Below are 14,468 nucleotides of genomic sequence, written 5' to 3'. Positions count from 1 at the left end.
CTAAAGTTTTCTGTAAAAAAGTTTAAAAAGCATATGAGCATAAGGAACAAAAAACAACGTAACTAATATTAACAAGCTGATGACAGAACACTGATATCAGACTATACATTCTAACTTAGGAGGCCATCATGATCACCTCAGGAGCTTTATAAAAATACAGTCTTTGAACCATCACTATCTTAATGAACCTCAAAGGCTGAAGGAATTGTGCCATTTCCCTCAGGACTGCAGAAGTGGGGAAAAGAGGTTGAGAACCACTGTGTAAACACTTTAAAGGTACAGAATATATATTATTCACCCAGTATTTATTTCAATGCCTAACACTTAAGAAGCACTTAAGAAACATAAGATGAATTAATTAATGATCCACAGATGTGCAAATGAATAGGCAAGCTTAACAGTAGCTAATTGATAGATGTGAAAAAAATCATCAGTCATATTTGATATTTTAAAAAATCACTCAGGTTATAGAGTTTAAAGAGTATGGCTCTCTGTTTTGAGTGGAATGGGTTTCCTTCACAAAGCCACAGACTAGTCACTTCAAACAGCTACAAGTAAACACCCAGAGTAAAAATAGTTTTAAATACACAATTGGGTGGGGTGTGGCTAGAAAATATTCTGATTCTACAATCTGTTTTGGACAAGACAGGGCTTCTTATGTGACTAACAAAGCAAACAGCAGTCAGATTCCTTGTGCTGAAATAAGTACACTATTTGCAAAAAGGGTTGAATGTCTAAGGCTTATTCAATAAGGACACCGCATTTTCCAAAACTAAAGGGGAGTATAGAATGACAAATACCCACATATATTTACATATCCCTAAAAGAGGACATACAACCTCCCAGTATGGATTTTTCTGTGTCTCTAGTAAGTACTAACTGGAGCCAAGTCTACCGTCTGACCATGGAGAACAGTAGAATACCTCAAGCACAAGAACAATCTAATTTTAAAACTTGGAGGAGCTTAGAAACCACCTAGTCCAAACTTTCCATTGTGTTGATTAAAAAACAGACATCCAGAGAGGTTAAAGTAAAAGGCTCTGAAAATTGTTGCAATAGCCACAGATGAACAAATGGCATACATGGGGGCATAATGCTATGTATTAAGAGCTGAGAATTAGTCTTCTGAATGTTCACATGAATGATAATTAACAGGGTATCACTCTCAATTATAAGCAAATGGGAGTATGTGTGTGCATGTGTGTCACCATATATACACACAAAATACTAAAACATATGTTTTTAATAATTCCTTTCAAAACAAATTCTTCAACCTAGCATTCAAAAGCATCCACAAAGTTACCTCACTTACTTTTTCAAAATTGTGTCCAAATGAACCATAAGCCAGTAGAAGGCAGGTGTTTTCTCACACTTACCTTTTGTAGTCTCCTACAGATGTAGTAGAGTACATATTATAATTACAAAAGCTATTCCATATATAATTTCCAAATGACAAAAGAATGATTATAATATAAACTTTCTTATTCTGTTATTCTGAACTGCTATAAGACACATATCTTATACGTATCTACGAGTATTATACAGAGACATATATAACAATGTAGATTTTTTAAAATATGGCAGTCAATAAAAGGCTTAAAAGTGACAGGACAGAGGCAATGAGATGCCTTATCCATTTACATTTCCATAAAGGGCGATACAAGGCTCTGTTTAAAATACAGAAAGTTGCTTGTAGGGGAGGGAAAGGGAAAAGAAAAAGGACAAATCTTTATTTCATTCACTGGTCAAACTTTCAATTATTTCAATTATTGATGAGTCCCGAATTCATACTACTTTAATTCTGTGGAGGTAGAAAAATGATGTGGCTATGCCTGTGTAAGGAACTGTCCTTCTCAACCAGTTCACTTGTATAGTCAATTTGATTTTGATTCAAAATGATGAAATTAAAAAATAAAAAATTTGGACTCTCAACTTCCCACCTTTATTAGACTTTTTAGGATCCTAAAAACTTATTTTAAAGGTTTCCTAACATTGTTAAACAGACTCTAACTACCGAAATTAACAACAATAATGTTTACTTCCATCTTTGAGGAAAAAATATTTCTAATTGGGATGATTCCCAAAGGAAACTGCAAGTTAAGCCAATGATTTTTTTTTTAAACTGAAAGCCAAGTTTGAAGATTTTTTTCTCCTGAAATAAACACAGCAATCTTATGTCAATTAACATAATATGAGATTATCAAATTAAGGGGTTTTTGCAAACTCTACTGCAACTCTAAAGTAAATCCGAATTTAAGCAAGAAAATCTGAAGTCATTTACTGAATATAGCATAGTGTTGTGAATGACGGATTTAAACCCTTCAGGATAATCATATTGCTAACTCAACTATCAAATTCACTCTACTATTCAAATTTTCCCTGTCTGAAAAATTTGAAGTATTTAATATGCTATATTTTAAATTTCTCTTATTAACTTCTGAAGGCTTACACTAAAATTCTGATATGCAAAACAGCATATCTACATTTTCACCATTTTCTTTCTTTTGCGTAAGCCTAAAAGTAATTAAGAATTGGGGTCGGCTATTTTCACAAAAATTTATGAACATTAACAGACACATTGATAACTTTATGTAATAACTCAATAATTTAGATGACAGTTTAAATCCACTACCCCTTTCAAGGAATTCTTTATCCGCTTTTACGTACTACCAAATATTATATAATATCAACCAAACAACATAAGAATGTGCTTTTCAAAAATAAAAAGGGGGTATCATCATTCTATCATGAACCAGCCTAAACACTAGAGTAATAACTAACAAAATAAAATCACAGAAAAAGATAGTCTCTGGTTAAAACGATTAATATATATTTAAGACAAAGGGTTTATTTTTCAACAAGAAAACAAGGAAAAGGAGAGCCCAGCCTGATCTTGTGTGCCTGCCCAATAGAACTTTCCACCATAATTAGTGCTTACCACCTTTGAGGGGAGGAGCTTAAGCTCAGGGTAACCTCATGTAGCAAGAGAAAAGCAGTATAAATACCACTGAGAAGGTCTGGAGAGGCACCTTCTGCACTGCTCACCTGGGCAGAGGAGGCTTCAGAAAGCTGCCAAGGCACCATCTCCAGGAACTCCCAGCACCCAGGTAAGTGTATGCTCACTGGCGGACTTCCATCTTAACTTGCTTGGAAAGAAACTTCAGTAATTTAAGTACTAGAGTTTTCTCAAGCTTTAGAAGTATTAAAGTGATTTTTAAAAATGGGTTTCTACTAAAATGCACTCAGAAAGTTCTTATTGCATCAGTCTATAGATAATAGTCCTAATAAAACCAAATTGTAAAAATTTGCCCTAATCTGAATTTCAGTGTATTTTGAAACTATTAGATATTTCAGCCTATGTCAAAGATCCTCGATTATTTAATACAGACATCCAATCCTAATTTCTGTTTCTTTTGCTTTAGGTACATCATTTTATTTTTACTTGATTACCTGAGTATAGCTTCCAAAAATAACTAAGACATATATTCACATAACTAAAAAATGATCTCTCATTTATTTATGGCACATATAAAAAATATATAGGATAGGTTAAAAACGTAGATAACTGTATAAAGAACTCATCTGTGAAACATGAGAATAACAAAATAGGTTAATAACAATGCTGTATAAAGTTATTCTTTTCTGTTTTTCAGAATCCATCTGAGAATATGCTGCCACAAATACCCTTTTTGCTGCTAGTATCCTTGAACTTGGTTCATGGAGTGTTTTACGCTGAACGATACCAAACGCCCACGGGCATAAAAGGCCCACTACCCAACACCAAGACACAGTTCTTCATTCCCTACACCATAAAGAGTAAAGGTAAACTGAATTGCATATTTTGTTCTATTAACAAGTTGGTTGCTGCTTTCTATAATCTTAATAATCTCTTTTACAGAATGCATTTAACTTCGGTGTTATTTTCAAACTTCTGAATTAGCCCAGATTATTACAACAAAGTGATCTGTGAAAAAAGTAGAATAAGAATATCCAATAATTGCAGTAGAAAGGATATACTTGAAAATATAGTAGAAAGATATACCTGCAGAAAATTAAGAACTTTTGTGTGTAGAAATCTTTTTCTCAGATGCTGTTTTTGCACAAATAACTGCATGTAATCCAGAAATCCTGATCTAATCAAAATTAATCAAGTTTAAAAACTTTAAGCTAAAAATAACTGCCAATTGTACAAAGAAGATAGCTGGTTTATTTAGCTGAATACTTAAACATTTACCTTCAAAACTAATTCAACTAGCTCACAAACAGACATAAAACTGAGTCTTATCAAAAACATCTGATGCCCACCCCAACAATGACCAAATGTAATTATGAGAATTGTCAAGCAGGCAAATGAAACTGCAATTCTCATAATTACTTATACATTTTTAATACAGTTTAGTGGTAAAATGCAGAGACTTAACTATAATGCACAAGTCCTCCCATGCCTTAGTTTCCTCATTTGTAAAATAAGGAGCAGCTATCTCAAGGGCTGCTGCGAAGTTTAAATGAATTAATACCTGTAAAGTGCTTTAAGCATTGCCATTACTTCTACTACTACTTCTATCACTCCTAGTTTTACTTCTGCTACTTTTAGCTACTAATATAGCCTTCAATAAGTTAACTTTCTTCTTGAATCTGCTGCTTATCTGTCCATCTTTCTCGGTTACTCTTTGAAGAGTACTGAGATAATACATGTAAAGCACTAAGGTTCTCAAAGAAGAGCAACTTCTAGGCCTCATATTCACTAATTTTATTTAATAGCAACTGACATGACTACCTATAAAATATCTACTGAATGATATAAACTAACTGTAGGCTTCAAATTCCCTTTCCATAATATTTTTAGTTATATATTTTACATTGTAAACAAAGCTAAGGATATTTGTTATAAACTTTAAATATTATGCTTTTGGGAACAACCATTTTGAGCAAATGAAACTTATAGAATTATCTTTTTAAGAAGAAAGATGGAATTTAAAATATTTCACAAAAGGAAACAATATTTGAAAATAAATGCATAGGTGTACAACAGATACTTTTGAATGTCTCAAAATATAAATAAAAATTTTAAAAGTTAAAAGCCAGTAAAGAAAAAATAAAAGATAAAGGGACTTTCTGCTTTACTTGACACAACAAACACAATTTGAAATGCTATGACAAATAGCACTGCACTGGATTCAATAGTTTCTATGATCACAAATTCAGACTTTTTAATACCTTAATAAGAGCATAATAAACAGTCTTGAATTAAAAAGAAAATGCACTATTTTAGAAGGTTAAAAATACTTTGATCTTCTCTTAATATACTCCGTTATCTTGGCTATTTTTGCAGAACAAATGAAAATATCTTAACAAACGAAAAGTTCAGGAGCTGTATTGAAACTACTAAATCCACCTTAGTCTCTTTTTAGATGGCCACTCAACTACATTATCATCCATTGGCAGGCATTAATGCACTGTAACAAACACAAAAGCCCACAGTCTACACAAGTAAAACATTAAGTTGATAAAAGAAATTCAAAGAGTTACTATATAATTCCTAGGCATATCTATCCAACACAGGTTAAAAAAGAGTTCTGTCAAAACATACTAAATTATACTGCAGAGGATTCCACAGCCGGTGGGCAGATGCACCTGCCACATTCTGACACAACCAATCACAATTTCAGTTTGTGGCATTTAAACAACTTAATAGTAGTAAGTAGTCACTTTACCTTGAGGATTGTGCCACCCTAATCTTGAATGAAGAAAAGTTTTTCAGATGACAACCTAGAAACAGGGGCTGTTCCCCAAGCACTCAATAGATGTCAAATTCTTTCTCGCACTGAGAAATTAAGGACCCATTAAGGACAACCTTCCAAGTGACGAAGTTCGCCCTGTCACTGGAGTTCTAGCCTCGGATGATGCCCAATGCACTCATTTCCATTGACTTGTTTCTCCTCTTTAACAGTAAAACAGATTTCCAATCAGACTAAGACAATTATTTTTAGTGTGAACATGACCTTTATAATCAGATTCTGAAGCAAACCTCAATCTAACATAGTTGGCATTTTAAAAAATGCACTATTTTATTCTTCCAACCCATTAAAAAATTCCATATTTGCAATATGTCAACATCCACTTATACATAATATAGTCATGTATGTACTCTACAATCAATGAAATATTTGTTAATATATGGAAATCTTTTACATAAATTAATTTTTCTCACAGTCTTTTTCCTGATGTCATTTTCTGAAAATCCGTGGGGAAAGCTCTATGTATTTATTAATAAATGTTTTCAAATTGAAATATAACTCTAAGTAGTACAAAAAAAACCTACATCTAAAACAATTATTTTTCTATTTCGGCATATCTGTTTTAATGATTTGCTCTGCATTTATATACACCAAATGTTTTCCAAATCTCAGAAACATCTTTACCCTGTGCTTTCCCCATACTTGTGGCCCAGTAGCATTTTTCACATCACAGGCACTATGATTTTTAGTTTAAGTTTAGTTTATCAGGTCAAGTGAACTTACAGCTCTATGAAATCAAACAATATATATTTGTATTTAGGTAAGTACTTTAATACTATTTTATGTACTTCACCCATTGTGTCTAATTCTGTAGTTCTTTGTTTCAATTTTAAGTCAATAATGGAGAGTAGAAGAGTTCACAGTATATTCTGAGGCAAAAGTAAATCAACCAAAATCTAACCTGTGTTCAGCAGGGGCATGGCAGATATAAATCAGAATTAATACTGTTTCTCTTTTATGTCTGACAGGGTAGCTTTGGGAGGGAAAATTTTTATAGTTCTTAAACATTTTCTCACTTATTCTGCACTACTCTTTTTCTGCCTTTTCTGTACATGATTTTCCCAAAACAAATGTACTAAATTTACCTCCACTGCATTTATTTTAGAGGAATTCTTCAATCCCAGCTCATTTTCATGAGTCACTGTCATGGGATAAAAGTATTATGGTGGCCATGGTTTTGTGAAACCATCTTCTCCAGCAGAGTTTTTTAAAACAATATAAAACATATAATCTAAAACCATTTCAGACTGTTCTATCTACATGGAATAAATGACGCTGAAATATCATGTCCCAATTCATATTTAATGTCACTAACCATCCCCTTCTATGGGTGGGTGTGTTGGGTGTGTCTTTTAGGTATAGCAGTAAGAGGAGAGCAAGGTATTCCTGGTCCACCAGGCCCTGCTGGACCTCGAGGGCACCCAGGTCCTTCTGGACCACCAGGAAAACCAGGCTACGGAAGTCCTGGACTCCAAGGAGAGCCAGGGTTGCCAGGACCACCGGGACCATCAACTGTAGGGAAGCCAGGTGTGCCAGGACTCCCAGGAAAACCAGGAGAGAGAGGACCATATGGACCAAAAGGAGATATTGGACCAGCTGGCCTACCAGGACCACGGGGCCCACCGGGACCACCTGGAATCCCTGGACCAGCTGGAATTTCTGTATCAGGAAAACCTGGACAACAGGGACCCACAGGGGCCCCGGGACCCAGGGGCTTTCCTGGAGAAAAGGGTGCACCAGGAGTCCCTGGTATTAATGGACAGAAAGGGGAAATGGGATATGGTGCTCCTGGTCGTCCAGGTGAGAGGGGTCTTCCAGGCCCTCAGGGTCCCACAGGACCACCGGGTCCTCCTGGAGCGGGAAAAAGAGGTGAAAATGGGGTTCCAGGACAGCCAGGCATCAAAGGTGATAGAGGTTTTCCAGGAGAAATGGGACCAACTGGCCCACCAGGTCCCCAAGGCCCTCCCGGGGAACGAGGGCCAGAATGTATTGGGAAGACAGGAGCTGCTGGAGCCCCGGGTCAGCCAGGGATTCCAGGAACAAAAGGTCTCCCTGGGGCTCCAGGAATAGCTGGGCCCCCAGGACCTCCTGGCTTTGGGAAACCAGGCTTGCCAGGTCTGAAGGGACAAAGAGGACCTGCTGGCCTTCCTGGGGGTCCAGGTGCCAAAGGGGAACAAGGGCCAGCAGGTCTTCCTGGGAAGCCAGGTCTGACTGGACCCCCTGGGAATATGGGACCCCAAGGACCAAAAGGCAACCCAGGCAACCATGGTCTCCCAGGCCCTAAAGGTGAGACAGGGCCAGCTGGGCCTGCAGGCTACCCTGGGGCTAAAGGTGAAAGGGGTTCCCCTGGGTCAGACGGAAAACCAGGGTACCCAGGAGAACCGGGTCTCGATGGTCCTAAGGGTAACCCAGGGTTACCAGGCCCAAAAGGTGACCCTGGAGTTGGAGGACCTCCTGGTCTCCCAGGCGCTGTCGGCCCAGCAGGAGCAAAGGGAATGCCCGGACACAATGGAGAGGCTGGGCCAAGAGGTGCCCCTGGAATACCAGGTACTAGAGGCCCTATTGGGCCACCAGGCATTCCAGGATTCCCTGGGTCTAAAGGGGATCCAGGAAATCCCGGTCCTCCTGGCCCAGCTGGCATAGCAACTAAGGGCCTCAATGGACCCACTGGGCCACCAGGGCCTCCAGGTCCAAGAGGCCACTCTGGAGAGCCTGGCCTTCCAGGACCCCCTGGGCCTCCAGGCCCACCAGGTCAAGCAGTCATGCCTGAAGGTTTTATAAAGGCAGGCCAAAGGCCCAGTCTTTCTGGGATGCCTCTTGTTAGTGCCAACCAGGGGGTAACAGGAATGCCTGTGTCTGCTTTTACTGTTATTCTCTCCAAAGCTTACCCAGCAATAGGAACTCCCATCCCATTTGATAAGATTTTGTATAACAGGCAACAGCATTATGACCCAAGGACTGGAATCTTTACTTGTAGGATACCAGGAATATACTATTTTTCGTACCACGTGCATGTGAAAGGGACTCATGTTTGGGTAGGCCTGTATAAGAATGGCACCCCTGTAATGTACACCTATGATGAATACACCAAAGGCTACCTGGATCAGGCTTCAGGGAGTGCCATCATCGATCTCACAGAAAATGACCAGGTGTGGCTCCAGCTGCCCAATGCCGAGTCAAATGGCCTATACTCCTCTGAGTATGTCCACTCCTCTTTCTCAGGATTCCTAGTGGCTCCAATGTGAGTACACCCCATAGAGCTAATCTAAATCTTGTGCTAGAAAAAGCATTCTCCAACTCTACCCCACCCTATAAAATGCATATGGAGGTAGGCTGAAAAGAACATAATTTTTATTTTCTGATACAGATTTGAGCTATCAGACTCACAACCCTTCCCCCTGAAAAGTGAGCAGCAATGTAAAAATGTATATGAAGCCCCTCATGAATTTCTAGTCAGCAGTCTTAAGGCTCTTTAAGGTTTTCTCCAATATTTATCACCAAAGAAGTCCTGCTACGTTAAAAAACAACAACAACAGCAAAAACAAACAAACAACCATTATTTAAAAAAAAAAAAAAACAGAAATAGAGCTCTAAGTTATGTGAAACTTGATTTGAGAAACTTGGCATTTCCTCTTTAAAAAAGCCTGTTTCTAACTATGAATAAGAGAACTTCTAGGAAACATCCAGGAGGTATCATATAACTTCATAGAACTTAAATACTTGAATATTCAAATTTAAAAGACACTGTATCCCCTGAAGTATTTCTGATGGTGCATTACTCTGAGGCCTGTATGGCCCCTTTCATCAATATCTATTCAAATATACAGGTGCATATATACTTTTTAAAGCTCTTACATAAAAAAGCCCCAAAATATTGTATTGAAGTTCATCTGAATTGCAAGGTGCTTTTGTCATGAATCTTTACAAACTTTTCTATGATTGCAGAGAAGTTTTTTATATACCCAGCATAACTCGGAAACAGGTATCTGACCTATTCTTATTTATTTAACACAAGTGTGATTAATTTGATTTCTTTAATTCCTTATTGAATTTTATGTGATACGATTTTCTGGATTCACAGAACATTAGCACATGTACCTTGTACCTCCCATTCAAGTGAAGTTATAATTAACACTGAGGGTTTCAAAATTCGACTAGAAGTGGAGATATATTATTTATTTATGCTCTGTACTGTATTTTTATATTGCTGTTTAAAACTTTTAAGCTGTGCCTCACTTATTAAAGCACAAAATGTTTTACCTACTCCTTATTTACGATGCAATAAAATAACATCAATAGATTTTTAAGCTGAATTAATCTGAAAGCAGCAATTTGCTGTTCTCAACCATTCTTTCAAGGCTTTTCATTGTTCAAAGTTAATAAAAAAGCAGGACAATAAAGTGGTGGGTGGCTTTTACAGTTGTCATGGATATGTCCCTCTGTTGGGGATGCATCTTTATTCCCACAGACCCAACCACTCAGTGTTGACTGTGAAGAGGTACCCACAAAATCACATGCAATCTGAGTCAGGGTCAAGGGCTGATGACTAGGGACAGAAAAATTACACAATCACCCCAAAGTTATAATTTTCTCCTGGGAGGGAAAGAAGCAGGTGACAGAGAAATATGCAGTTTGAACAAATATTCTGCAGTTACTATTTATTGTCTTGACATGTTTTTAGTTATAATATTTAAAATTGTTTTGATGGCTTGAATTATACTTTAAAAAGGCAAGCAATTTTTTATGTCAATCAAAAGGCAACATTTTTTCCAAGCTGAAAAATACTACTTTTGAGCATCCATCATCCTATTAGTTGAATCAGGACAATGTGGCTCAAGTCACTGAGGTAACATACTATAAAGGCATCTATGTATTCCTTAGAGAAGCAATCTTGTATAATCCAAGCAAAGTTGTGATTGGAATGGCAAAACTCTGGGCTCAAGACTGATGACATCTCTGCCCTCATTCTGGGTCAGCCAGTTTTGTTCCTTAAGCAACAAGAACAAAATTTCTGCTGGCAGACATTTTGCCCACCTGTCTATAACTACTACACTAATGATTACAAGTCACCAACCCTCATGCCCAAACCAGGAAAAAGCAAAACTGGACTTCGATTCTAGAGAACTCACAGACTGACCCTCGTGGCAGGCATGGTAAAAGAGAGTGTAACAGCATAGCTTGGAATATGGGCAATTATAGCCATGAAATCAGCACAAATAAAAGGACCTCTGAAAATGTAGGCAGAACCAACTTTATAATAATATTTAAGCTCAAATTAAATCCTAAGTAAGATACACAGCAAAGTACCTGCTTTCCAACTAATTCACTAGACAAACATAGTTTAACAAACATGTATTAGAAGGCCCCTCTTCACGATACTCACCCTTAAAAGCTGACATTTTATAATTGTGTTGTATAGCAGCAACTATATCCTTCCAAAAATCAAATGTTTTTTGACCATTGTTCTGCTGAAAAACAATTCCAAATGTAACAAATGCAATAATTCAGTTTTTAAGCATAGTGAAAAATGCTGGCAAACAATTACAATGCAGACAGTCCCTGACTTAAGATGGTGAGACTTACAATTTTTTTATTTTATAATGGTGCAAAAGTGATAAACATTCAGTAGAAACTTAACTTCAAGTACCCATACAACCACTGTTTTTCACTTTCAGTACAGTATTCAATAAATTACATGAGCTTTTCAATACTTTATTATAAAATAGGCTTTTTTTTGATAACTTTGCCCAACAGTAGGCTAATGGAAGTGTTCTGAGTATGTTTAAGACAAGCTAGGCTAAGCTATGATGCTCAGTAAGCTAGGTGTATTAAATGGATTTATAGTATTTTTGACTTAACAATGGGTTTATCAGGAAAAAACCCCATCATAAACCCCATCAAAGTTAAGGAGCATCTGTATTACTATATTCTGACAGAAGTTTATATTTTAGAAAACATAATAAAGTTATCATTCTTCTAAATGTGATTTTTAAAAAGAAATCTTCCATGAAAACGACTGCTACATATACACATACATATCCCTAAATATTAATATAGCTCATAGAGCCCAAATTAAAAAAAAATTTCCACTCATTATAAAGCCTAAAAATTATAGAATATTTTTTAAACACAGCAAATTCACAGTGTTATATAACTTCTGGGATATCAGAATGTGTTATATAACATACTATGGCATCAATGGGACTAAGAAAACTGACATTCTAAAACACCAAAAGCTAGTTACTTTAGAATTCAGTGCACACTTAACCTGAATTTTAATGTGAAAGAGCTGTAAGTCTCAATAGAAGAGATGAATGAGGTTCCAAATCCAAAATGTAAATTGTTTTCATTAAGATTTTTTTTTAATCAGAAAGCAAATAAACATTACATTAAAATAAACAAACCTACGATCCTTTGCTTTCTTGGAAACGTTAACCAGTGACCTATCTAAACAAAGACAGACTACTAGATATTTATATCTAATTATACAAACTCCAAAATATTTAAAGACTGACAGCTTTGCTTGTAGTAACTACCAAAGGAGAAACTGACTCCATCTTGTGTTAATAAAGAGTTCTATAAACATACCCAAACTACTGATCAATGGAAACTTTCACAATGCATAAATGTCATTCTGATTCACAAATAAAGCATTACTGTGCTCTATTATAAAAATGATGATGATGATTATTATTATTATTTTTGAGACGGAGTCTCACTGTGTTGCCCAGGCTGGAGTGCAGTGGCGCGAACTCGGCTCACTGCAACCTCCACCTCCCAGGTTCAAGCAATTCTCCTGCCTCAGCCTCCCTAGTAGCTGGGACTACAGATGCACACCACCACGCCTAGCTAATTTTTGTATTTTTATTAGAGACGGGGTTTCACCATATTGGCTAGGCTGGTCTTGAACTCCTGACCTCATGATTCACCCTTCTTGGCCTCCCAAAGTGCTGGGATCACAGGCGTGAGCCACTGCACCTGGCCCCGAAAGTAGTTATTTTTAAAAGACATATGCATAAAGGAAAGTGATTCTGACAGATAAATCTGTTTTATGCTCATAGGTCTTAAGTCGTAAGTATAAACTAGTATAACCAGAGATCTATTTAATCTTGATATACAGTACAAAAGAAAAAATTTATATTCATTAAATGATGTTCAAAATGGTGAATTTTAAAATTTCATCCAATTTTTCTGCTTTTATAGTATTTAGAATGCTTAAAGACATGCTGAATTTTCTTAATCACCTTTAACTTTTTATTTTGCTAATGAAACTATTTATTTTGCTAAAGAAAATGTTTTGTCCAGATGCAAGTTCTGTATTTATTTTCTTTTCCTAAACTTTTGCACCCTCTGCTGGAGAACAGGTTTATTTTTCCTGAGAGGAAAAAAAAGGTCACTGCTATTTAATTTTCCAAAAATATTTTAAGCAAATTCACCATGTTTTTCTTTCCCAGTCACCTCTGAAACCACAAAGAAGAAACTAAGCAAAATCACAACTCAGAAGCAATATATAATTAGGTCCTTCAATTTATGACTGACTACATATCATAGTTTTAAAAAATGAGCCCCCACTTACTTTTGTTAAATAGTCCACCACCCTGGCACATAGAAGAGCTCCTGGCAGGTCAAAGTAGTTGTCGTAAAAATAATACTTTCCTGAAAAAGAACAAAATTTTAAACTAGGAACAACATAATGCTACATGTATGTGAAATACACAAGAATATGGCTGAAGAGACACTAGATTTTGGTTTAATTATCTGAAGAAGCCTCCATTTCAATTCAAAATGGCACCATTATTGGCTGTCACTGTTTTTTAAGAAAGATTTAAGCTCTGAGGGCACCACAAGAAAGTTAAAATATGGTATCTTGAAGCATTGTATTCGAAGATATTTTAGTCATCTTAAAGAACGTAAAAACTAAAAAGGCTATATGCAAAAAATAAAATAGAATATGAAAAAGCCATATGATGTTATCTACGTCACTGAATTTCAAAACAATCAATTAACCTAACCCTGGAGTACCACGAAGTGCTCTACACAATAGTGCTTTTTCAGATTGGTTGGCTGACCCCACCTAGACGACCGCATTCTATTTTTATGCCATTTAAGACATATTTCAGTATAATGTGAAAAAAAACTGTGGTGAGAAGTAGAATATAACCATGCCATGTGAAGACACAGTGTGCTTATCTTATAAAAACTGTAGAGTGCAGGACAGGCACATTCCAAGATTTCGTGGAAGAGAGGGATTTGGTTTATTCTGTATGACCGTAGGGTAGAATTACATTTGAGCCCTTCTTTGGCACATGTGACTTTTGGATCTCCTGTCCCTAAACAGACACTTTTGATGACCCATGTCACATTCCCCGGCCCACGTCTGATTTCAACCACCACTATGCTAACAGCACCATCCCACCTTGGCACAACTGTGTCATTCTCTTTCTCCTAAAGGCTCTGGAGCCCATGTGGCCAACTTCACACTTGGAACAGGTTCAGGAACCAGTAAATGAATGCCCTGCTTTCTGTTTCATGGACAGACAACTTTGGGAGGTATTCTCTGCACTTCTCCTTGGAAATCCCAGTACAGTCCAGCAACCATTGTTCCTTTTATGTCTTACCCTCTCATTCCCTCACTCCTGACTACTGGGATCAAGAATAACCACTCTGCTT

General features: G+C 36.8%; 2 protein-coding genes across 5 annotated transcripts in view; one reads left to right on the top strand and one right to left on the bottom strand.

The window, feature by feature from the left end:
- Nucleotides 1–11,175, top strand: part of COL10A1 (collagen type X alpha 1 chain) — a 48,438-nt gene extending 37,263 nt beyond the window's left edge. The window contains exons 1-3 of one of the 3 annotated variants that reach the window (XM_073022428.1): nucleotides 1,699–3,107; nucleotides 3,654–3,822; nucleotides 7,155–11,175. In XM_073022428.1, coding sequence (XP_072878529.1) covers nucleotides 3,669–3,822; nucleotides 7,155–9,043 — 2,043 coding nt within the window. In that variant the 5' untranslated portion in view covers nucleotides 1,699–3,107; nucleotides 3,654–3,668 and the 3' untranslated portion in view covers nucleotides 9,044–11,175. Of the gene's footprint in view, nucleotides 1–1,698; nucleotides 3,823–7,154 lie in introns of those variants that run through there. The other 2 variants (XM_008007274.3, XM_073022427.1) reach the window with 2 other exon arrangements.
- NT5DC1 (5'-nucleotidase domain containing 1) overlaps nucleotides 1–14,468 on the bottom strand; it is a 148,694-nt gene that overhangs the window by 121,813 nt on the left and 12,413 nt on the right. Inside the window, exons 5-6 of one of the 2 annotated variants that reach the window (XM_008007276.3) lie at nucleotides 13,375–13,454; nucleotides 11,182–11,266 (exon numbers count right to left, since the gene is read on the bottom strand). In XM_008007276.3, coding sequence (XP_008005467.1) covers nucleotides 11,182–11,266; nucleotides 13,375–13,454 — 165 coding nt within the window. The remainder of the gene's footprint in view (nucleotides 1–11,181; nucleotides 11,267–13,374; nucleotides 13,455–14,468) is intronic. The other variant, XM_038000994.2, reaches the window with a different exon arrangement.

The sequence above is a fragment of the Chlorocebus sabaeus genome, chromosome 13, assembly GCF_047675955.1.
Source record: "Chlorocebus sabaeus isolate Y175 chromosome 13, mChlSab1.0.hap1, whole genome shotgun sequence".
NCBI classification, from domain to species: Eukaryota; Metazoa; Chordata; class Mammalia; order Primates; family Cercopithecidae; genus Chlorocebus; species Chlorocebus sabaeus.
Note: the sequence above shows the minus strand (reverse complement) of the source record. Positions and strands in the feature narration are given on the sequence as shown.